The sequence below is a fragment of the Podarcis muralis genome, chromosome 7, assembly GCF_964188315.1.
Source record: "Podarcis muralis chromosome 7, rPodMur119.hap1.1, whole genome shotgun sequence".
NCBI lineage: Eukaryota > Metazoa > Chordata > Lepidosauria > Squamata > Lacertidae > Podarcis > Podarcis muralis.
The window spans coordinates 80,659,156-80,684,098 of NC_135661.1; the positions used below are offsets into that span (position 1 = coordinate 80,659,156).

Sequence of the window (24,943 nt, forward strand, 5' to 3'; positions counted from 1 at the left end):
TGGACTTTGCTCCTTGAAAGGAGTTTGCGCGGGGGGGGGGGGGGAGGCGGATACGAAATAAAGCTGAGGTTGCATTAGGAGGTGGAGGAACAATTTGTTTGAAAGGGGCTTAAAAAAATCTTTTTGCATTGTGTGTGTGTGTGGACAGACAGCAGTTCCTTTAAATTTTATTTTTATTTTTATTTGGCGGAGGCTCTGGGGAGGGGTCAGATTCTTTCCTCTGTTCTCTCTCACCCCCCCCTCTCCTTCCTCTCTCTCACTCTCTGGTTTTGTTCAGAGCTTCCACCCCATCCCCCCCTGGCGCCACCCTCCCCCCTCCCTTCCGAGCCCGATTGTCTGTCTCCTGGAATCTTGTATGTCTCTCTTTTTTTTTTTTTTTTTTGAAGTGCTTCTGTTCGGACTTGTCTTCCCCTCACACCTCCTCTTTTGCAGTAATCGAGGCCACTGAAAACTCTTCTCTCTCCCCCCCCCCTCCCCTTAAACTCTGGGAAAGTTCTTTTCTTTGGGCGTCTGTTTAAAAAAAAAACCCTAATAATAATTCCTGGGCCTCGCCCAAGCCGCTAGGAAAATAAAATCTTGCAGCGTTAACCCCCATGTTGGAATCTTTCTCACACACAGATCCCAGATCTGAAAGCATTCAGATCCCAATTGCAAGGCGCTTAGTTTTTCCACCGTCTGAAAAAACGCTTTTTAAAAAACCCCCATCAACTTTGTTTTTGGCGCGGGAGGGGGGGGGAGGAAAGAGGTGTCTGGCTTCGTCTTTATTGCCGCCCCTCGCTGGCATGCTGCATGCAGACGGCCTCTGATGTGGCTTCTACTAGCTGAGCGTGGGCCCCCCTCCCTCCTCCCCCCCCCCTCACCCCGCTTGCCTTGCTGAAAGCCAGAGAATGGTAGACTTGTGCATGTGGCTTTAAGAAAGCTGTTAGTATTGGGGAGTGATGTAATATTAAGGGTCCCCCCCCCCTTCTGAAGCCGGGATTGAATTCCAGCCCTTTTAGCTTCTGGCTCCGGGGATTAGTCACAGGGGTGGTGTGGTTTGGAGTGTGTAAAAGGGGGGGGGTGTGATTTAAAGAGATATCAACTTAATTTCCAGTTTTCTTCTCTTCTCCCTCCCCCCTCCCACTTTTTCTTCTTCTTTGCTGTCTTCCAGGAAATCCCTGAGCAAATAACCATAGAGCCCCTTCTTCAAAACAGACCATAGTTCCTTGGAGGGGAGGGGAGGGAGGAGGGTCTCTGTGTGGCTAGCCTTGAGTTAGTCAACCAGACAAAAGGAGGTAAAGTGTTTTTAAGATGGAGTCCCCTTTCAGCTGAGCTTTGAAATAAAACACACACACACACACACACACACACATATATGCTAGAACTCTGGCAAGCAGGAGCAGTTTCAGCCCCCCCCCCCTACACACACTTTCTCTCTCTCTTAGGAAGCAGTGGAAAATAGGAAGGGGGGCGTGGAGGGCTTGGCTTGGCCGGAGGAGCCTTAAGCCAAGCCTGGGGTTGCGAACACTGTGTGCATTGTGTGTACGTTTTTCGTGCGCCTTGCTTCTCTCTCACTGTCAGGGAAAAGACCCCTAATTGCCTTCAGTTCCCCCATCTGGGGCATGTGCATGGGTCAAAGGTGTTCTCCCCCTGCCTGCCCTCTCTGGGACAGAGCTGTGGCTCCGGGCTGCCCTCCTGCCACGGATGGGTTTGTGTGGCATGGTTGGTAGCCCTCACTCCCTGCCTTGGAGCCCTGCAGAGATGGGAAAACGGGGTGGGCTTCGTTTGATGAGAGAGATCTCTTGCTAGTGGGGCATCTGGGACCCATAAAAGACTGGGAGAGGTGGCTGGGAAGGGTTCCGCGGTGATGACAAACTCTCTCTCTCCCCCTGCTTAGTATGGCTTGGGTGGGTGGCAACAGACCTGCCACGAGCTCTGTGGTAGGGACGGCTGGTGTCTCGTCGTCTTCCCCCACCCAGCCAGCCAGTCCCTTGGCACAGGCCTGCCTCTGGTTCGTGCCAGAGCTGGGGGCACTGCCAGCCAACAGACGGTGGTTTTTGCCGCCAACCTCCCCGTGGGTTGGCAAAGGAGGTGGCTGAGTTGGTGGAGACATGGTGGCAACAGCCATGGGCGCAGGGTGGGTGGCAGCAGAGGACTTGTTGAAACGGTCTTGTTCCTCTTCCACTTTGGAATAATGGCGGGGAGGGGGGAGAAAACCCTCTTGGCTGTGGCCTGTTGTGGTAGGACTTGGAAGGCAAGGATAATAGGGTGGGTGTGATCCTGGGTTCCTCGGTTTGGGTGCAAATGGGACTTTTGTGAATAAAGAAGGAAGTGTGTGTCTGTGTGTCTGCATAACTACTTCTTTATTTTAGTAGAGGAGATAGCAACCTAAACCCTTTCCCTGGAAGATTAAATCTCTGCAGCCTGATCATTGAGAGGGAGCTTCTGGGTGGGTGTAAAATGATAAGAGGATTGTGTCTTTGAGCAATGGGGCAATGCAACAAGCACCATCCTCCTTTCTCCCCTCTTCTCTCTCTCCCTTTTCTCCCGGCCATAGGATCAGGAATGTGCCTGGTGCGTTCCTGGGAGGGTGTTAGTTGGTGAGAATCTAAACAGCAAGACAGGGTCTGCAGGATAGGCAACTGGAGGGGAGGGGGGATGTCGGAAGAGCTTGCCCTTTTAACCGGCTGTCAGCTCTGCCAGGCTCTTCCTCTTCCTCCCCTTCTCCTGCCATAGGATCTTCCAGTTGGCTTGTCCCCATAGCAGGCACCCCACACTGCGTTAAGAGGAGAGCAAAGTTTTGCAAGAGGCCTTGCCTCTTTAGCTGACGGGACTCTATGCCCCTTTCCCTCTAACCTCCCTGATCCAAAATGATTGCGCCAGCTTGGAGGTCCAGCCCAACTGCAGGATTGCCCTGCAGAGAAGAGAAGAGCGGGGTGGACCAGGAAGCCAAATTTCCTCTCCCCCCAACCACCACCGCTCACCTGAGGCCTGATGTACACAGGTGAGTTGGTTCCAGCGTGCAATATCATTGGCACACGCACCATTCTTTGTGCATCATTTAGCACATCAGCGGGGCCCTGTAGGTGCGTCTAGGATCCCAGCTTACATCGGATGGAGGTTTACAGTCCATTTGGAAGGCCACATGTTCCCTATCCCAGACTTTTTACTTTAGGGGCCATGCAAATGTTCGCTAGCATCACTGAGGGCCAGCCTGCATCTCGTAGCATCAGGTGCATGAGCTTGCAGTTGGGTACCACTATACACATAACACAATTTTTGTCTTGACAACCTGAACACTGCCATTTTTCTATTTCTTTTTTTAAAAGGGTGGAGGTATAGCCCTCTCCCACAGATAAGGCCTCCTGCTGACACCCAGGCTATCCTGGTACATGAGGTTTCTGCTTCTTTTAATGTGTGGCATCCATGTCTGGAAAAGCAATCCTATGCAAAGACATTTCGGGGGAAGTTTTGCATTGCTGGGAGAAATGCCCTGATTGTCATAATCATGTGAAGGGCCCCCACCCGCCTTAAACTCCACGACAGAGGGGACAGAGGGGAGGGGGTCCGGCTCTGTTACACCCCGGGAGGACTCCGCTGGTGGGGGTGGCGGGGGGAGTGTATCTGGTAGCACCAGCCGGAGAACAGTAGCCCATTCAGCACACTGTGTTTAGTTCTCTGCAGGCGGCTGATGTCACGGCCTCCCCCCCCCCCCTTTTTCCTCCACCGCCTTCCTAATTAGTGAGAACAGGACTGTGTGTGTGTAAGAGAGAGAGAGTTGGGGCTGACTCACATGCTGCAGCCGGGGGAGGCGAGGGGAGCAGGGCTGGCTTTTTTCTTTCCCGGCCCCCTCTTTTTCTCTCGCCCCCCCTTCCACCCTCTTCAAACTCACAGGAACTGGGAGATGGGATGTCGTCCACCCACTCCACTGCTGGTGGAAAACAATTGGGGGGCCTGGATGGGGCGCAAAACCAGGAGTCAAGCGGGGCATATAGGGGAACCTAAGATGTACCTGGGAATGGCTCCCCCCCTTCCACCAGCCCCAAACAGGTGCTACTGAGCTTGATGCCTCGCAATGCACTCCTTTTGTGAAGAAGAGGGAGCAACTTGCTCCAAACTTTCTCCTCTCCCCCCCCAAAAAACGTGGCTGATATTGGGGAGAAGGGACCCCTCTGCTTTTCGAACTAAGAGTCCTGCATGGGCACCTGCTGTATCCGGGGCTGCTTTTGTGCCGGGCATGGGGTTGTTGTGGCTCCCCATGCCGCCAGTGCGTAGTTGTGGGGTGCCTGTGGCTGCCTCTCCTTGGGGTGCTGCCCAGTTCACGCTGTGCCTTCTCTCCCTTCCTCCCCGTTTATTTTTAGCCTCTTGTCTCCCTTGCTGTTGCCTGTTGCTTGGAGACTGGTACTTTGTGGGGGGGGGAGCGGGGTGGTTTCTGTTTGTAAAAGGCCCTTGTGGTGCCAGGGAGCAAGGCAGCGAGGAAGATGCTCAGCTGAAATTGTGGTTCGGGGGGGGGGGGGTGTTGCACAACTCTGCTTCCCCATCCCTGCCTGGACCACACTTTAGCCCTGCCCTTTTGCCTGTTGGAGAATTCATGGGTGCCGGGGCTGTTGGGACATACACGCAACACGGAATAGCTTTGGAGTGCCCCCCCACAAGGCATGCATCTATGGGACCCACCTCTAGCCCCCCCACCCCCCCTCTCCTCTCCAGATGACATCACCACCCTAATGGCTTGGTCTGTGCGCCGAGATGCCCTTGAGCCGGCGCCCGCCCGCGTCCCCAGCCTCCATTACAGGGCCCTGAATTATTGATGGGCTCAGAGCGCCTGGGGTTTGGGAAATGGGAAACCACAGTGCCCCCCTCCTTCCCCCCCCCCCCGGCAAAGCTCAGACACCCCCCTCCCCCAAGGCATTGGGCATAGGCTCAGCAATTTCAGGCCAAGGAGATCATGATGGGTTTGGCGAAGGGGGGGGGCGGAGAGAAAAGCGAAGAAGGTTGTGGGGTGGTGGTCTCCCTAAAACCACCCATATACTCGTTGCTGCGTGAGGGAGTTCAACTGCTTTCTCTGTATGGATTTGGTGTGCCAGGCATGCCCTACTGACCCGTACACAAGAGTGGCATTGCCCTTGGAGCTGAGGCTGCTGGACCCAGGACCTGGGAGACCCGGATTCAAATCCCCACCCACCCAGTCTGTTCGCTGTAACTCTGCCTGAGCTACCTCCCAGGGCTGTTGGGAGGGTTTACATACAACCCTGTGAGCCTTGTTGACGAAAGGAAAGATGGGATGTAAATAAGTTTTTAGCCAAACGGTAGGTTTGTGTGGCACTGAGTTTGTGAGGCGTGCAGAGGTCGGAGCGTGTCCAAACTGGAAGGGCACCCAGGATCCTTTAGGGAGAGCTTCCCCCCCCAAAAAAAAATCGCTTTAACTTGTAGGTGATGGGCGCACCCCTTCTGTTCCTCGGGCCTAGTTGGAGGCCCCATTCCCTGCAGGGCCAGCATGGAAACAGCCCTATTGTTTTCCCTTCCGACTTCCTGTTTATGAGAGGGCAGCTAAAATTTGGTGAGGTGGGTGGGGGGGACAGGCGTGTTATCCCTCCCCCCTCAATCCCAGGATGTGTCGGAATCAAGTCTGTGGGGTGTTAGGGGACCCCCGCCTGCGTCCCGCCCTCCCCAGAAAAGTTTTGACCCTTGGTGCTGCCAAAGCAGGCCTACTACGCACAGGGTAGTCTTAGGCCTTGGGTGTGCTTCTGACGTCCTCTTGTGTTTTCCAGCCCCCCCCCCTGCAGCCCCACAGCCACCCCCCTCCCCAGGAATGCTCTGGGGCTGGGCTAGGCTGCTGCCTCGTGGCTGGAAAAAAGGGCCCCTTGTCTGGGAGCTGCTGACCTCAGCCACTAACCATCCCCCCCCCCTTGCCCAGTGAGAACATGGCACAAAGAGCCTTCCTTCCCCCCCTTTCTCCTCCCCCCCCCCTTTAAACATGTTGATGCTTCCCTCTCTCTCTGTGTGCCATAATGGGGCTGATTCTTCCCAGAGTTGCTGAGCTGCACCCCTTAGGTCTCCTCTCCCCCCCCCCTTTCGCTCAGTGTGTGTTTTGCAGTGTGTGTGGGGTGGAGATTGTTGCACAGGTATGGTTCCCCGGGGCAGGACTCTGTAAGTTTGCTGATGGAGGCCGCCAGCTCTGGCTTCTTTGCTCCCCCCCCCTCCTCCCTCCCAGGTAGAGGGAGACTTAACATCAAGAGGCAAGCCTGGACTGTTCCTCCCTCCCACCCACGCTTGGAGGAGGATCTGGTTGGGACCCAGCCTGGAAGTCGCAAGGCGGCTTGGCCGGCCTCCCAGCCTCCTGGCTGCACAAGAGGAGAGGCGGCGGCGGCGGCGGCAGCCGCCGGTTTCCTGTTTTTCCCCTCCCTGTGTGTGCGCTGGGGGGGGGGGTGGCAGGGAGGGGAGAGAAATCCATGCGCCTCGTAGTTTCATCCTGCGGGGAGATGGGCCGGCGGAGTCCTGAACTTCCAGCCCTCCCTTGGCTGTAACCACTGTGCCCTACTGCCAGCACTTACCGATGGGATGCGGGAAGCGGATCAGAGTATGGGAAATGGCAGTACCTTTGTTCCAAGTCTCCCCCTTCTTTTTCTTTTAACAGGAAAATTATTTGCTTCTCTCTCTCCCCCCCCCCTCCCCGCAACCTGGCTGCTGCCTCCTCCATCCCCGAGCTGGCTAACTCTACTTTTCTCATTGCCAGGGTTCGCCTTCCCAGACTGGGCCTACAAGCCAGAGTCGAGCCCCGGCTCGCGCCAAATCCAGCTGTGGCATTTCATCCTGGAGCTTCTGCGCAAAGAGGAATATCATGATGTCATCGCCTGGCAGGGGGACTATGGAGAGTTTGTCATCAAGGACCCGGACGAGGTGGCTCGCCTCTGGGGGGTGCGGAAGTGCAAGCCCCAGATGAACTACGACAAGCTGAGCCGGGCCCTGAGGTGAGTCTGGGGGGCGGGAGCTGGCAGAAAAGGGAAACCCCAAGAGTCTGCTTCCCTTGTCCCTACCCTCCTGGGCTGTTCTAACCTGGCTGTGTTTTTCACGCCTGTGCACCTGCTGTGTAAACCCTGGGAACCAATATATGGAGTGGCAACCTGTATCCTGAGCCTTTTTTATTTTCAAAACATTGCATGGTGCTAGTCCTTAACGGCTCCAGAAACAGCTTGGCAGCACCTGGTGAAATCCAGAAACAGGGCTGAGTGAACAGAGGAGGAGACTCCAGAGTTCATTGTCTGCCTCCCACTTCGTTTGTGAACACTCTTCTCTGTTTAATCCTTTTCCCCTGTGACCACACACACAGATACACTATTTTTTGAACCTTCAGAGCAGAATGAATTGTGGAAGCCGTCAAATGTTGCCTCCTTCATTCTGAGTTTATTTTTTGCTTTCGTTGGTGCATAATACATAATTTTTAAGAAATCATAAAATTGTAGGGTTGGAAAAGGGACCATGAGGGTCATTTAGCCCAACTCCCTGCAGTGCAGGAATCTTTCATTCATCTTGGGGCACAAACGCATGACCCTAGTGCTAATCACGCAAGCTCCCAGTTCTCTGCTTTGTTTTGTTCTGCTCACCTTTGCAAAAGAGGCTCGGCTCAAAATGTGTGGCACGCGTGTGAAACCGCACCAACCAATTGTGCCTGGCCATAGTATTGCTTTTGGAACGGTGCCTCACAACGACCCTGTGAGGTAGGCCTCTCTTGCTCCTCCCTAAGAGACAAGTCTTCCCATCACCCCAAATCCACAGGCTCAGGTTTGCGCTGGTTCTGTGTATCTAAATGGAAGACCTCTGGCTTTTTTTTTTTTTTTGCTGCACCCCAATGCTCGTCACCCTCTGGCCGTTGACTGTGCTTGCTATGGCTGATGGGAATTGTAGTTCAGCAACATCTGGCGGGACAAAGGTTCCCCATGCCTGATAACAGTGATTTGCGTATAGTCCTGCTGGGAGGTTCCATCACTTTTGCAGAGGGATGGCTGCAGAGCAGAGGGTGCCGGATTCAGTCTGATTCAGAAGCAGGTGATGAGGAAAGTCCTCTGCTGGAGAACGGCTGCCGTTCAGAGCAGGTTGTGCTGGGCAAGATGGCCAAAGTCCAACATGGTACAAGGCAGCTCATAGTGCCAGAGCTGCAAGCTGGCATGATGGCCATTTTGGAGTCTGTACAGAGTTTGTAGCCGGAAAGGCACACTCACGCCATATACAGTGGTACCTCGGGTTACATACACTTCAGGTTACAGGCTCTTCTAACCCAGAAATAGTACCTTGGGTTAAGAACTTTGTTTCAGGATGAGAACAGAAATTGTGCTCCGGCGGCGCAGCAGCAGTGGGAGGCCCCATTAGCTAAAGTAGTGCTTCAGATTAAGAACAGTTTCAGGTTAAGAACGGACCTCCAGAACAAATTAAGTACTTAACCCGAGGTACCACTGTATTTAAAACTATGATACCACTTCCTGCAAAGAATTCTGGGAGGTGTAGTTTGTTAAGGATGCTGAGAGTGGCCAGGATACCCTCTGTTCCCCTCCCAGTACTACAATTCCCAGAGTACCCTGTGTAGAGAGATTGACTGATAAAGCATTCTTGAATTGTAGCAGCATAGCTGTGTGTGTGTGTGTGTGTGTGTTTGCGCGCATGCACATGTGTGTGGTGGGGGAGGTTGATAAATCACTGTCTCCCCACCTCCGGTACCCACCTATGCAACAGGGAACATAACCTCACAGCAGGAAATAATATGCTTGCTTGTGGGAGCCGACAACTCCAAAGAGACAAATAGAACAGAGGTTTCACTCTTGAGTTGGCAGCAAGTAAGGGGCTTAAATCTGTTTCCGCCTCCTGTGAGATGGTGAAAATGAAGCTTTATGAATGTTCTCTAGCCATCACCTGTAGAAGATGGGTATCCCAGGCATCCAAGCAAGTGATAAATTTCTTGTGCCACCATGAGGTCTAGAAACTTGTCTGTTGTTAACAGGTTGTGCTTAATAGGTGCCCAGGCTGCAAAAAACTCCAATCTGCTCTGAGTGTGGAGGAACAAGCCCACCAAGTATTCAGAGCCTGAAGAGTTTCTGTAGTGGGTGTTCAGCGGGGCTTGTGAGTCACTGACCTTCCTCTCCTCCTCCTGCGCCTTGTCCTCCTTCAGGTACTACTACAACAAGCGGATCCTACACAAGACCAAGGGCAAACGTTTCACCTACAAGTTCAACTTCAACAAGTTGGTGCTGGTCAACTATCCGTTCATTGACATGGGCATGGCAGGTGAGGTTTTTTTTGGGGGGGGGGGGGCAAAGAAACCAAAAGTTTAAACCAGGTGCGGGGAGCCTTTGGCCTTCCAGATGTTGTTGAGCTACAGCTCCCATCAGCCCCAACCATCGGGAGTCCATGGGCCAAGGATAATGTTGGGAGTTTTAGTTTGGCAGCATCTGGAGGGCCCAAAGGTTCCTTGCACCTGGCTCAAGTGAAGGATTTCATTAGAGGAATGTTTAGCCAGCAAACGCATGTCAACATTCAGAAGTGGTGAACGTGATAGGGTTGGTTTTTTTGCAAAGATTGGGGGTGCTGCCTTGGTGTACGAACAAAGCACTCCTCCCCTAAATGGTGGTGGCTACACATAGAAAGGCATAATGTAGAATCTAAATCTGGAATCCAAGTGCTTGCTCTTCCCTGTGCACAGGGCCAGGTGCAAAGTCACCTGTTACAGGAATGCATGCGCTCTGTACATGAGGTTCAGTCCCTGATGTTCCCACCCAAAAGGTTTTAAAGGGCTGTGCTACAGCTGACAGAAACTGAAGCCTGAAACATCAGTGGATGTGCAGTGAAGAAGCCAGAATCAATTGCACAACTTTTGGGGGCTGCCACTAAGAAGACCCTCTCCTGGGCCACCACTATCGCCCAAATTTCTGAGGGAGGTGGAAGATTGGCTGATCTAAAAGCCCGGGAGGGAGGGAGGGAGGTCGTCTTTCAGGTACTGTACTAAGATAGCTCAGTTGGCTAGAGCAGCGTGCTGATGACTCCAAGGTTGCAGGTTCGATCCCTGTATAGGGCAGCTGAATTGCAGGGGGTTGGAATAGCAGATCAGCAGGGTCCTTTCCAACTACAATTCTATAAGTCAATCAAGGCTTTATACACGAATGGTGGGCACCTTGAATTAGGCCTGGAAACGGAACAGCTAGCCGATACTGGATGAGTACATGCTAGAATTTTATGTTGTCAACTGCCCTGACATCTATGGATGAAGGGTGGTATGCAAATTTAATTTAATAATGATAATAGAATTTTGGAGGGATGTGATAGAAGACAGAAGGAAAGTGGGGATAGGACTGGGTCAATTTTGGCTACTTCTTCCTTCCTCCTCCCGTATGTTGGATCTCCCTAACTTCTCTTCGTTTCCGCAGGCGGGGCTGTGCCCCAGAGTGCCCCTCCCGTGCCGTCCGGCGGCTCCCACTTCCGCTTCCCCCCCTCGACACCGTCCGATGTGCTGTCTCCCGCTGAAGACCTGCGCTCGCCGGGCGTCTTCTCGGCCGTGGCGCGCCGCCTGGCACGGGGCTCTGTCAGCGACTGCAGCGACGGCACCTCTGCCAACTCGGAGGTGGAGGAGTCCCTGGCTGAGGAGCAGCGTCGGGGTGGCGGGGACCCCGGCAGCTTCCGGGGGCCCCCGGTGCCCGGCCACGCCCGCTTGACCCACGACGGCCTCTTCCGGGTCTACCCCCGCCCGCGGGTCCCCGAGCCCCTCAGCCCTTTTCCTGTGTCTCCCATGGCCGGGCCTGCGGGCCTCCTGCCCCCTCAGCTGTCCCCGGCGCTCCCCCTCACGCCCACGCACATGAACTACACCCCTTCGCCCACCCTCAGCCCAATGTACCCCGGCGGCTCCCACTTCTCCTTCAACCCAGAGGACATGAAGCGCTATCTCCAGGCCCACACTCAGAGTGTGTACAACTACCACCTCAGCCCCAGGGCCTTCCTCCACTACCCAAACATCGTCATCCCACAGCCCCAGCGTCTTGAGAAGCCGCCCCTGCCGCCGCCGCCACCACCACAGGCCGAAGAGCCGCCTTCCCCTTTCAAGTTCAAGCTGCAGCCGCCGCCGTTGGGGCGCCGCAACCGCGACAAGCAGCAGCCCCCCGGCCTGTCCCCGGGAGAGTCCAGCAGCGGCATGCCATCCTCCTCCTCTTCTTCTTCCTCCTCTGCCTCTACATCTGGGGCGGAGCCGCCTCTGCTGCCCCAGATCAAGGTGGAGCCCATCTCTGAGGGCGAGTCGGAGGAGGACCTGACCGTCGAGGTGACCGACATCAGCGAAGACGACGAGGACGTCTTCAAGGCTCCCCTCGTGCCTCTGGAAAAGCTGGAAGAGGAGGAGGAGACCCCGGCGGCCGCAATGGCGGCCGCGCCCCCCGCCTCCCGTGCCGGGGAAAGCGGCAAATGCATCCCTCTCAAGCTGCGCTTCAAGCGCCGCTGGAGCGAGGACCAGAGGCTGGAAGCGGGCGCAGGGGCCGAAGAAACGGATGACAAGAAGGTGAAGGGGGAAGACGACGCCAGCAGCCACAGGGATGGGGTGGGTGGCCGGCGGATCAGCACTGAGCTGCAGCGGGCCACGGCCGAGCTGACCCTGGAGAACCGGGATTCCTAGAGCTGGGATGTGCAGCCCCCCCACGGCTCCCTTCCCAGGACAGACGGACAAAATGGGCAGGAGGGGGAAGAAGGGGGGGCTGTTTTTGCTGCCTTAACTCAGAGATTATCTTTTTACCTTTTGTCAGCTTCCCTTCTCTCCACCCCTCCGCCCCCTGTTTATTCCGGAAACTCTGTAAATTTTATTATTATTTCTTATCTGGAAGCCAGACGAAAAGGAAAAAAAAAAAAGGAGGGAAGAAAAAGAATTAGGGGGCAGGGCGAAAAAAAATATTGAACAGTTTTTACGTGTCTATATACATATATAAATATATATATATAAACTCTTTGCGGGGAGGGGGGGATTTCTAAAAAATTAATATGCTGGGGCGACTTTTAAGGGTTCTCTTTATTCCTGTTCAACCCCCTTTCCCTTAAAATCCTTTAAGGTTATGTAGTCCAAGGCCTTTTTTTAAAAAAAGAAAACCCCGCAGGAATGAGTAGGGTTTTTTATTTTTTAAAAGAACGAAAGCTCATAATTTTGGTTTTGCCTTCACAGGGGTTTTTAAGGGGTGGTCTTATTAAAAGAACCCACCTCCCCGATATTTTCCTTCTCTCCCCCCCCCCCCCTTGCGATTGGCAAGTTTAAAGCACAATACACTTTTTAATCCTCTAGGGGATTGAGAAGAGAATTAGCCATATTTTTCACGCATCTCACTCCATTTTAATAGCGCCCGAAAAGTGGGGTGTGGGGTAATTAATATCCCCTTCTACACAACCACACAAATCAGCCTCATTTGCTAGAGGTTCCTAGGGCAGAGAGTGTTGGACTGCTCTTGAGTCTCGCTCCAGAGCATCATCTTAATCTCTTCACCCAGCCCATCTCTCCTATGAATAGTAAGTTGGTATATTTGTGAAACCTTGGGATCCAGAATAATGACAGAAGAGGGATTTCCACGCACCCAGCCACCCACCCCTCCAAAGAAACTCCTTCATAATCCATTGCTTTATGTAACCAAAAATAAACTAGTGGGCTTGGTCACAGTGTGCCCCCCCCCTCTGCCTGTCCCACTGTGGTCTTGGGTGGGTGGGATTTCAAAGGGGTTTTTAAGTGCCTGTTGCAAGTGCTTTTTCCAAGAGAGTGGGCACTCCTATTTCTCTCTTTTTTTCTCCCAACCCTACTATTCCAATACTCTTGTCCCACGAAACCCCCCTTCCTTCCTCTCTCCACGCCTCTTCACCCACCCCCAAATTAAGGCACTGTTTTGCCACCTCGCTGAATAAATCCCTCCTCGAGAGGGAGGGCCGGAAGCTGCCCCATCTCCCCCTTTCTGTCAAAGAGGGAGATTTGGAGCCAGGGGGTAAAACTGCAGGATGACAGTGCCTTGCAAAAAAAAAACAAAGCAGGGATCTTTCCTCCCCAAACAAACACTTGTGTACCTCCTAATTGCGCCCCAAACCCAGGCAGGCATACCCGCCTTTGTTTTCAGCTACCCCACATTCAAGCAGGACTATTTCCATGTCCCAGCAGGAGAGAGAAATGTCTGTTGTTGTTTTTTCTGCATCCAGACGAAAAAACAAAACCACCACTCAAAACGGGTTTTGGAAGAGTGCTGTTCGCCTGGAAGGCTAGGTCTTCGATCATAACCTGCTGTTTGTCGGGTGGACATAACGAGGCATCATGCTAAAGGGTTTTTTTTTAATACAGCCTTATTCAAATTCTTGTACATATCGAGGAAATGGGGGTGTCTCATTTTAAGAATGTAAAAACAAAACAAACAAAAACACAAATAAAGGGTTTTGAGATTTCATAACTTTGTGCTCCCTTAGAAAAAGAGAACGGCTTTGTGAATCTTGGAAAGTCACTGTTTAATGCATTGCTCTTGATTTGAGTGCATTGCTATAATGTTTCCCCAAAAAGTGGTTCTGCATTGACTGCAAGTTCTCTACCAGGAACATCTGAATTCTGCCACATGAAGCTTAATAGGGGAAGCTTATTTCTCCACCTCTAGCTTCTAAGAGTGTGGGGATTATTGCCCATGGATTTACAAGCAGAGTTTGGTAGACCTATTCGAGATGATAAAAGCCGAGATTCTTGAAAAGCTAAAATTCCAGACTATGCTGCTATAGATGCATATAGGTAAAGGGACCCCTGACCATTAGGTCCAGTCGTGGCCGACTCTGGGGTTGCGGCGCTCATCTTGCTTTATTAGCCGAGGGAGCCGGCGTACAGCATCCGGGTCATGTGGCCAGCAGGACTAAGCTGCTTCTGGCGAACCAGAGCAGCGCACGGAAACGCCGTTTACCTTCCTGCCGGAGCAGTACCTATTTATCTACTTGCACTTTGACGTGCTTTTGAACTGCTAGGTTGGCAGGAGCAGGGACCGAGCAACGGGAGCTCACCCCGTAGCAGGGGTTCGAACCACCAACCTTCTGGTCGGCAAGTCCTAGGCTCTGTGGTTTAACCCACAGCGCCACCCTTACAGATGCATATATGACTCCGCTTAGAACATGGTAGGGGTGAGGATTCTGTGGTCCTCCAGACATTGTTGGACTCCCAACACCCATCAGCCTGAGCGAGGATGGTCAGTATTTGGAGAGCCACAGGTTCTCCAAAGAGGCCTTGCTTCTGATTAAAGATAATGCATGGAATTTCTAGGATGAGATTTCTCCTTCCCTCAAACACTTCAAGGCTGATGAAAAACTTCTCTTTCATGTTTTCCTTTCCTATCGTAACCTGAATATCGAACATGCTTTGCAAGGACTCCTGGGCTCGCTTGCTTGTCGCCCCACATTTCCATTCTGCGAGTGGAAACCTGTGGAGAATCATTTTAAAGGATCCCTTCAAGGATCGTGCAGATAATCCCATTGCAAAGAGCTAATCTTGAGGGGTAGGTTTTGCGGCTATATGTTTCCCACAGAGACACCGCTGATCCACAGGAGCAGCCCTGTTATATCCTAGACAACGCTGGTTGAATATGCACGCTTGGAAAATGCTCGGCGCTGTGATAAGTGGCATGGGGATCATCGTATACGCCAGTTATAAACAGGGATGCTGGCAAGGCCTAGCAGACCTTACTGTAGCTCTGGATGAATCCAAGTGGTCCCTGGGACAGTCCCCTTGTGTCAGTCCTTTGCGGTGGAAGACAGGGCAGTACAGTGGTACCTCAGGTTACAGACGCTTCAGGTTACAGACTCCGCTAACCCAGAAATAGTGCTTCAGGTTAAGAACTTTGCTTCAGGATGAGAACAGAAATCATGCTCCGGCAGCAGCAGGAGGCCCCATTAGCTAAAGTGGTGCTTCAGGTTAAGAACAGTTTCAGGTTAAGAACGGACCTCCGGAACAAATTAAGTACTTCGCCCGAGGTACCACTGTACTGTAGTGAGCAAGCTGTCCATCAAAGAACCATGGACAGTATCTAAGACACGGATTCCATTAGCACAAGGATTCCACAAAATTGTCAAGTTTGAAGGGACCCAAATTTGCTCTAGAGGATTGAGGGAACCCCAGAACAGTACAAGAGGAACAGGGAGGCGGTTCTGTTGCCCAAGTGTAAATCCTTACATTAATGGAACATAGTGCTACATTGGGTGCGATCCTCCTTTGCCATTATTGATTATTCTCACTGAGGAGCCTCTTAATACCTTATTTTAAAAGCTGCCGAGTCCTGAAGGCAGGCCTGTTGAAGACTGTTCATGGAGCAAGTGGAAGTGAGCTGTGTTCTGGCCTGAAGGAAGGAGTGATGGTGGCCTAGGGCAGGGTTAGACAGACTTCAGGTATTTCCTTCCCCCCAATTATTATTTGGACATGAAGATACCCCAACCAGAGCCAGATGCAAAATAATGGCGGAGATTGCTCCAGTACACTTCAGATGAAGAGCACGGTGACTCCAAGGCACAGGAATTTGCTTTCGGGATCAGAACTGGTTTCACAATCCTCACGCGCTTTGGATCTAGAGAACCTTCAGATATTGTTAATCCGAACTATAGCCTACGCCAGCTGAACCTGATGGGAACTGGAGTCTTAAATGCACCTGAAGCTTCACAGGGTGCCCATCTCTGCTGATCAATTAGCCATGGGTGGATAAATGTGTTTCCTAGTTCCGTGTCAGTTTTGCATGTGTTTGATAGACCTTGCGTTGATGTGGATTTAAAAACAAAGCTCTAGTTGCATTTAAATCGTATGTATTTTTATGTGCAGCTCTACATCAAAATGCAGACGTGTGCAGTTGATAACTGCATTCTGAGCCACAAGCGAATCTTGGGACTGCAAATTAAGCTGGTTTGTTTTAAAGCGGACCAGATGGAATTATTAAAACAGCACAGCACATCAAGGCAGTTTCACTGCCCTCTTTGTCCCTCCATTATTCGTTCTCCAACCCACTTGTTAGGGACCACTGGTCATCCCTGACCACTGGTCTTGCAAGCTACGGGTGATGGGAGTCCAAAATCAACTGGAGACCTGAGTCTGGGGAAACCCTGATCTGGGCCATTGGCATGCCTCCAAACTGCAAGCAAGGAAGGGTGCTGCTGCTGCTGCACTTCGTTCCTGCTTGTGAGCTTCCCACAAGCACCTGGTTCACCGCTGTGAGAACAGGATGCAGGAGCAGATGGACCACTGGCCTGATCCAGTAGGCTCTTCGAGTTCTTAAGCAGTTGCACATTTCAGGGGACCAACCGCACAGAAGCATCTGAAGGCAGTACATGCATCTGGTTGGTCACTGTGAGGTACTGGACTAGACGAGCCACTGGTCTTAATGCAAAAAGGCTCTCCTAATGTCCTTAAGGGAAGTGGGTGGCACTGTGGGTAAAAGCCTCCGTGCCTAGGGCTTGCCGATCGAAAGGTCGGCGGTTCAAATCCCCGCGACGGGGTGCGCTCCCGTTGTTCGGTCCCAGCGCCTGCCAACCTAGCAGTTCAAAAGCACCCCCGGGTGCAAGTAGATAAATAGGGACCGCTTACCAGCGGGAAGGTAAACGGCGTTCCGTGTGCTGTGCTGGCTCGCCAGATGCAGCTTTGTCACGCTGGCCACGTAACCCGGAAGTGTGCGGACAGCGCTGGCTCCCGGCCTATAGTGTGAGATGAGCGCACAACCCTAGAGTCTGGCAAGACTGGCCCGTACGGGCAGGGGTACCTTTACCTTTACCTTAATGTCCTTAAAGGTAAAGGGACCCCTGACCATTAGGTCCAGTCATGGCCGACTCTGGGGTTGCAGTGCTCATCTCGCTTTATTGGCCGAGGGAGCCGGCGTACAGCTTCCGGGTCATATGGCCAGCATGACTAAGCCGCTTCTGGCAAACCAGAGCAGCGCACGGAAACGCCATTTACCTTCCCGCCAAAGCAGTACCTATTTATCTACTTGCACTTTGACATGCTTTTGAACTGCTAGGTTGGCAGGAGCAGGGACGGAGCAGCAGGAGCTCACCCCGTAGCAGGGGTTCGAACCACTGACATTCTGATCGGCAAGTCCTAGGCTCTGTGGTTTTAACCCACAGCGCCACCCGCGTCCCTTAATGTTCTTAGGGGGCCATTTTTATGGATGTGTTTTTTCCACTCTGCAGATTTTTCATAATTTTGGGGTATGCACAGTCTGCTGGTAAGTCTCTCGTAGTTTTTTGGCTAAATAACCACAAGCACAGGAAGACTGATCTCTCTTGGTGCACAGATGCTTTTCCGAGATTGCTTTGGAAATGCTGCTTTCTTTCCCCATTGCCACAATCTCCATTATTGTGGAAGTTTTGAGAAACGGCTGCTTCCCCCCTATGGTGCAACTTTGTGAAAGTGCGGTATGGACTGCAGAATTCATTTTTTGGAAACTCGGCTTGCACATATGTTGCGTTTTTTGTTTTAATGGAACAAAGGCGTTGGGGCAAAGCAGTTTCTAGCACTTGATAGTTGCAAATATACACGCTGAAAATGAAGAGTGAAGCTTTCTGGAAATCTCAGAAGCCAGCGGCAATGGGGTAAGGAGAAGTAAACTAAGATCAGGATGCAACAGGACTTCTTTCCATGTCCCTGCAACTAGAAAACACATGGAAGTAAATTGTGCAAGTTTGCCTAACTTATGCAGGCTTGAGAATCTGCCATGTCTGGTACAAAATAAACCGAGACCAGACTGTGCTGAAGTCCTTTTTAGAAACTGCCATACGTGTTTGTTTGGGGCTGTTATCTCTTAAGGTCTGAGGAGATGCTTGTGGAATTAATAACCTCCTTTTGCTCCTGTTTGCTTTTAGAGGGTGGGGCTTAAAGGATATTAAGACCCCAGAGCAAGCCTGAAAAGGACTGCACTCGTTCACCTCTCTTAATACCTACGGAGCCAGCCTCCAGCATCATGCCTGCCAGAAAGACCGGTTTGTGCTGTACAAGATTGGGGGGTGGCAGGGAAGAGAGACAGCGCACTTCTCAGGTCCTACCCTGGGGCAAGCCCTGTCTGCAGAGCTCGCTTCCTCTTCCACCTAGGCTGCAACGTAGCCAAGCACCCTTGGGTGCAAAAGGAGGTGGAGCAGAGTTGTGGACCCTCAAACGCAGCACCAAGGTCTCTTAGCATTTTCGGTGTCCGAGCATTCATTACCACTTTGCTTAATACTCCCCAATGAACTTGTAAGTAAGAGGAGAAGGATGGAGTGCAAACTAGATTTTGCTCAACTTTTCACAATGGTTTCAACGGGCGTTAAGAAGTGAAGTTAAGTTTCATTGATTTCCATGGGAACGAGCAGCTGACGTAAATTACGATCCGGCAGAATCAAATGTTTGGTTTCATTTTGTTAAGTGGGCCGTATCACTTAAGGCAATAAATGCGTGAGGTTTTCTGGGGAGGAAAAAAATGAGTTTTCCCTTAATAGTTACCCAGAGCATTTTAAAATATTAACAGGAGCCAGCACATGTAAAATAACCCATCCCTAAATACTTTCCCGAAAAATAAAGGCCTGCTATTCTGCAGAAGGCAATTGAGGAATGAGCAAGACCAGTGTTTCTGGGGGGCGGGGGGAGAGAATGCCGCAGTTCAGGGACAGCAAACCTCTGTATGGTGTTGGGGTTTTTTTGACTACAACTCCCATCATCCCTGATCATTGGCCATGAAGTTCCCGAGGGCTGCTGTAGTTTCACCGCAGAAGAGGCCCTGTTTCTTTGAGCTACCCATCGCAATCTCTGAAACAGCAATATGTGGAGCCATGCAAGTAGGGTTTCATGGAAGTGCTGTAGCAGCATCTGTACTTTTTAATGTTATTGTCAATTTATTAACATGAGACTGGAAATGATGTACCCAGGCAATCCAATTTCTGCAGATTTGCAAAAAAAGAAAAAGAGGCCGTCAAGGACTCTGAAGCCTCAAAACCCAGTCACTGAAAATCCTACCAATATTTCTTGCTTGAGATTTTAGTAGGTGTCATACCCTCCAACATTTCTCCAATGAAAATAGGGACGTCCTATTTCATAATAATAATGATAATTATTTTATTATTTATACTCTGCCCAGCGAATGGGTTGCCCCAGCCACTCTGAGCAGCTTCCAACGTTTCTCTGATGAAAATAGGGACCAAGATAAGGAAAAGTAGGATGTTCTGGGATCAAATCAGAATCCGGGACGGCTTCTATAAATCCAGGACTGTCCCTGGAAAATAGAACCATGCAGACACTCCAGGTGTCCCTATCTTCAAACGTAATTATCCTGAGGTCTCCTAGATGCTCATTTCTGCGCTCTCCTATCCCTATTTGTGACCTTCATTCCATATTACCGGGCAGCGTTTTAGGCTGTTTCCTACACTCGGTTTTAGTATTTCTACACTTGTTTTCTACCTTGCATCGAGTCCCCCTTTCTGGACAAAAAAACCACACATCGTTAATAATAAGTTCTCCCAATCAGGCACCCACCAGTCCCTTCAACTGCCTTGCTTCCCTTTGCTGCCTGGAACATGCTTCCCAAAATGCTGATGTGACGTGTTTTCCATGAAGGTTTGGGTCTAATCCTATATAAATTTCTGCAATTTTCTGAAACCGAATACATTTCCCCCTCTTACTACCATCTTATTTTTCTCCCCCGGTTGCTTCTCTGGTGTCAAGTTTTTTAGAACGTAAGCTCTGTGGAACAAGGACTTCTTCCCACCCCTTAAAATATAGTCTTAAGAGACTTTCCCCCCTCTCCATTGACTGTGGTTCCAGAAATGATACAAACCATGGCTTACGTTCTGACAGTTAGCTGGTCTCAAGGGCAGCCAGCTCCTTCTACTGTTGCAAAGGTTGCTCCTCCGAAAGTCCCTTTGCACCCTTGTTGAAGCAAGTAATTAGTGGAAGGAAATGTTGGGCAGCTGTGGGTGCCGGAATATCTTGCCCTTCCTGTTCTTGCCATGGCCTGCAGTGCGATGAAATAATCTGCCCACCCAGCAAAAATCAGGGCTCCGTCATTCTGGAGACAGCAGACTTCCTAAGCGAAAAGAGGAAGGTTGTCGGTTGCCTGTTGGCCAAAACCTGCAGACGCCCCAGAGAGGGACTCTGTGCCATATATGTAGCAAAATGGTTTGTGCCAATTCTGGCATCTTAACTCAGGATAACTCATGTCTGAGGTAGGGGAAGCATGGGCCACCCAGATGGCCCATTCATTCATTCAATTTACACACCAATAGACAGCATGTGAACAAAATAATCTTAATAACAATCCCCTCCCCAACAGCACATTCAACAGGCCATAGATTATTTAACGGCTGAAGGCCTGGGTAAAGAGTGTTTTTGCCTGGTGCCTAAAGACATGTAATGATGGCGCCAGGTGAGCCTCTCAGGGGAGAGCATTCCACAGATGGGGAGCCACCACAGAAAAAGCCCGTTCTCATGTTGCCACCATCCAAGCCTCTCTGGGAATGGGGACATAGTGCAGGGTTCGACAACAAGTGCAGGGTCCGGGTTGGTTCGTATGGGGAAAGGCAGTCCTTAAGGTATTGAGGTCCTGAGCTGTGTAAGGCTGCATAGCACTTTGATTTGGGCCCAGAAATGAATTGTTCCGCTGAGCAATCTGGCTGTTTTTTGACTATGCTATCCATCATTCCTAACAATTGACTGTCCTGCCTGGGGCTGATGGGCGTTCAAGTCCAGCAACCTCTGCAGGGCCGCAGGTTCCCCGCCGCAGATTCTGTGCTCACAGGTAGATGCTCTCCAGGGTTTCACAAAGCGAGTCTCTCCTGGGCCTACCTGGCAACTGAATCTGGGACCTTCTGGTGCAAAGCAGAGTCTCTTGTCGGGACAGCAGCTAAAGCCGGCAGTGTCTCTCGGAGCGAAACAGGGACATTTCCCTGTACCTTAAATGTACCTCATAGCTCTGATGGCTGCCTGCGTACCTGGCTTGCTGGGCCCGAAAGGCTAAGAGGGTGTTGTTCTGTTCAAGAAATATGGCTGGGGAGGGTGTTTGTACAGGGAATACAATTGTTCTAGAACGGATCATCAGATGAGCAAAAGGAACTTTGCCAGCTATGGCAATAAACACACTATGCTGTAGCCTGAGCATTTGTGCGCACACATGTTTGTGCAGCGGTGTCGGTTTGGTACACAACTCACTCAATTTCTTACGATTTGAGGAGTGTGGGAGAGAAGGATGGTGACATTCTAAGGACATTTTTTAACATGCATCTCTCAAAGCAGAGATAGTGGTTTGCCTGGGATGGGCATCAGAAAAGGCCCTGATAAAAAAAAGCACACCAGTTGGAACACACTTCTGGGGCTATCTATGAATCGCCCTTTCCTTCACGGAGCACAGGGCTATGTGGCGGTTCCCTCCCCTCCCACTGTATCCTCACTATAACCCTGTGAGGTAAGTTAGGCTGAGCGAGAGGGCCACTGGCCTACGACTACCCCAGTGACTGTTGGTAGAGCATGAGACTCTCGATCCCAAGGTCATGGGTTCGAAACCCAGGCTGGGCAAAAAGATTGGCCTAGATGACCCTTCCAAACTGACAGTTCTATGGCCTTCAAGCCCCACTGTCCTGGTGCGGATCCTAATAATTAAACAAATCCTTCAAATTTTATTTCCAGGCAGGTAACATAGCCTTGTGGGGCCTACCACAAAGAGCTGGATCTGGGCCTATCGTAGGGCGAGAGCTGGGCCAGAAGGCAGCACCCGCCACCTATTGCCAGGAGGGAGCGAGGCTGGGGAGGTCAATCCACCTGCCAACCCTTTTGAGACGGGGGAAGAATGGCGGGTGCGGCCTCTTGCTGGCTCTGCTATTTTGGGAAGCAAGGCCTGAACCAAAAGACTTGGTTGTCTCTTAGCAACAGCGATGCCTCCCCTACGGAGCAGCGATGTGAGGGCCCGGCAGCATTAGAGAGGATGCTGGATGCATGCATCAGTATAAAACGGCCGGCTGCCCGCGCACGAGCTTCGTCCCGATTTTGCTCCCTGCCCCCCCCCCCACATGCAACTCTGTTGACGTGAGCTGGCAGGAGTGTGCGCGAGTGCCGTCATCCCCTAATTGAATTAATCTTGCCTGCTCCCGGTGGGAGGCTCTTTGCTTCTTACCCTTGACTTACTCAATAATTCATTAACCTCTCCATCTCCCCCCCCCACCTCCCCCCCCCCGCACTGAAGAAGCTTTAACCCTTTGGGTCGCGCACATTCCTGAGTAGAGATCTGGGGAGGGCAGGCAGGAATCCCCGCCAGTGTTTACGGGGCCATGGACTCGCGCCCGGCTACTGCTGGGCCGAGCGACAAAGGTCCTTGCTTTCGGCACACGCTGAAAATATTCTTGCAGTAAGGCGTAGGCCGCAATGGGTGAGCCACATTAATCGGGTTTAACGACGGCTTAGCTTCCGAGGGGGCTCTGCCTTCGTCAGTGGCAGGCCTCTGAGTAGCTCAGAAGATGATGGAGGTTGCCTTGCCTAGGAAGAGTATGGCTGCTGGAGGTGGACCAAGACCTATCCTGTCCCCGCAGTGGCCGACAGGAAGCCCGCAAACAGCAGCTGAGGTCAACAGCTGATCTCCAATAGCTGGCATTTGGGTACATGCCGTCCCTGACCCCTGGGCATAGTACACAGCCATTGTGGCTAGCGGCCGCTGAACGCCTTGACTCTATTGATTCATCCCTCCCATGTTTCTCCGATGAAAATAGGGATGTCCTATTCCGTTATAATAATAATTTTATTATCTGCACCCCGCCCATCCGGCTGGGTTGCCCCAGCCACTCTGGGTGGCTTCCAAGATCTAAAAACGACAACAAAACATTTACTGTAAAAACATCCCCACACAGGGGATGTCTTCTAAAGGTCGTATGGCTACTTATCTCCTTGGTTCAGGGGTTGCATAACTGCATACCCTCCAACATTTTCTCTGATGAAGATAGGGACGGCCTAAGGAAAGGCGGGACATTCCGGGATCAAATTGGAAACTGGGATGGCTTCTGTAAATCTGGGACTGTCCCTGGAAAACAGGGACACTTGGAGGTTTTTTTAACTATGTGTTTTGTGAGGAAGTACTTCCTTTTATAGACTGGCGCGTGGCACTGTGGGTTAAACCACAGAGCCTAGGGCTTGCCGATCAGAAGGTCGGTGGTTCGAATCCCCGCAACGGAATGAGCTCCCATTGCTCGGTCCCAGCTCCTGGGAATTCAAAAGCATGTCAAAGTACAAGTAGATAAATAGGTACCACTCTGGCGGGAAGGTAAACAGCGTTTCCGTGTGCTGCTCTGGTTCGCCAGAAGCGGCTTAGTCATGCTGGCCATATGACCCGGAAACTGTATGCCGGCTCCCTTGGTTAGTAAAGCGAGATGAGCGCCGCAACCCCAGAGTTGTCTGCGACTGGACCTAATGGTCAGGGATCCCTTTACCTTTACTTCCTTTTATAACTTCTGATAAACTCCTCCTGGGTGTGAAGGCTTTATATAGCTGTTGCAGTCTAATACATCTCCCATCAAGCTATCTAAGCCTTTTTTTTTCAAACAGCCTTTGCATTTCTTTGGGAACAAGAATCTGATGTAATTGCTTGCAAAGCTGTAGGGCAAGTGTTTATCATGTGCTGATTCTAGAGGCAGAGGCTTTGGGGATGGGCCACAGCTCAGCATCTGCGTTGCATGCCAAAATCCCAGCTTCAATCCCTGGCATCTCGAGGGAGGCCTGAGAGCGACTCCCTGCCGCTGGCTGATACCTAGGACATGTACCTGTCATGAACCGGCTGGATGCAGGGGTGGTGGGTGGGAGACACCAGCTGAGGAACCTCCAAGGGAAGATGGCTCAGAGTTTGGGAAGTGGTGGTGGGATGACAATGAGTGGTCAGAGGAAGAAGACTGAGAGGAGGAGGTATCTGAAGCTGAAGAGATAATAGGGTTTAGTGAGCAGGGAGGGTCTGTGGCAGAGAGAAGTGCAGAAGGAAAAGCAGGAGAGGAGGATGGCCAAGAGGCAGAGAGGAGTCAGGCTGGTGAAGAAACCAGGGTGTCTCTCCCTCCTGCTGCAACAAGCTCCCTTCCCTGCTGGTCTCCCAGGACCAGAAATGGTATGAAGCGAGATTAGCAAAGGCAGGTACCCCGGCGTAGTCTCAGATTGCTTGGGAAGGATCAGTGGAGGAGACATAGGCAGCTGTGGGAAGGCAGGGACCTTCAGCCTCCACAACGGCTTCATAGGGGCAAGACCTACGAAGAGCTGCTGTGCTCATTAGGCCTGGCACTCCTGAGCAGACCTTGTTTCTTCTAATAGTTGACTTCACTTTCTCTGAGTGATTTACTGCTGACCCGCCCCTGACAGCCAACAATGATGAACTGGATGGACCAATTGTGTGACTCGCTCTAAGGCAGCTTCCTTTGTTCCTTATGAGGTTGAGAGGCTGGTTAGGAAAAAAAAGCTGGCTCCTTTCCTCTGGGTAAGGATGCTTAGGATCAGGCTGCTACTGTGGCAGGCTTTGTAGCGCAGAGCAAAATTAATTGGTGTGTAGCTCAAGTGCTCAGTGTTGCCTTGGAGTGAATGAGTGTGTGTCTTTCCACTGGTACTCTCCACGGAGGGTAATATCTGCCCTCAGATCTCCTTTGAGGTCCCTTGGCTTCTGATCTTCCAAGGTACTTCAGGCAAAACGGTGTGTTTGTATGTGAATTCTCCACCGTGGTAGCAGTCCTAGGTTACCATTTGCTCTTCGCAGCCACAACCAACGGGAGGCTGACCACAAGTGCCTGGTCTTACATGAAAATAAATTTGTTTATTACAGAACAGTGGTTACTCTCCAAAAGGGCTGCCGTTTCAATCACGCAAGGACTTTGCTCCTAACCCCAGGTCCATTTGGGGTGGGGAGAGGAGTAGGCTATCGCTTTCCCCTTGGGTGGAGCTAGATGCATTTTACACATGCTCAGAAGCACTCTGCACTTCATAATTGCCTTGCACGTT

At 51.5% G+C, this 24,943-nt stretch overlaps 1 protein-coding gene across 4 annotated transcripts in view; it reads left to right on the top strand.

Moving 5' to 3' along the window:
- Positions 1-13,415, top strand: part of ERF (ETS2 repressor factor) — a 38,398-nt gene extending 24,983 nt beyond the window's left edge. For all 4 annotated transcript variants that reach the window (XM_028742329.2, XM_077932194.1, XM_028742328.2 and 1 more), the window contains 3 exons: positions 6,716-6,950; positions 9,140-9,255; positions 10,392-13,415. In XM_028742329.2, coding sequence (XP_028598162.2) covers positions 6,716-6,950; positions 9,140-9,255; positions 10,392-11,623 — 1,583 coding nt within the window. In that variant the 3' untranslated portion in view covers positions 11,624-13,415. The remainder of the gene's footprint in view (positions 1-6,715; positions 6,951-9,139; positions 9,256-10,391) is intronic.
- Positions 13,416-24,943: the final 11,528 nt, after the last annotated feature.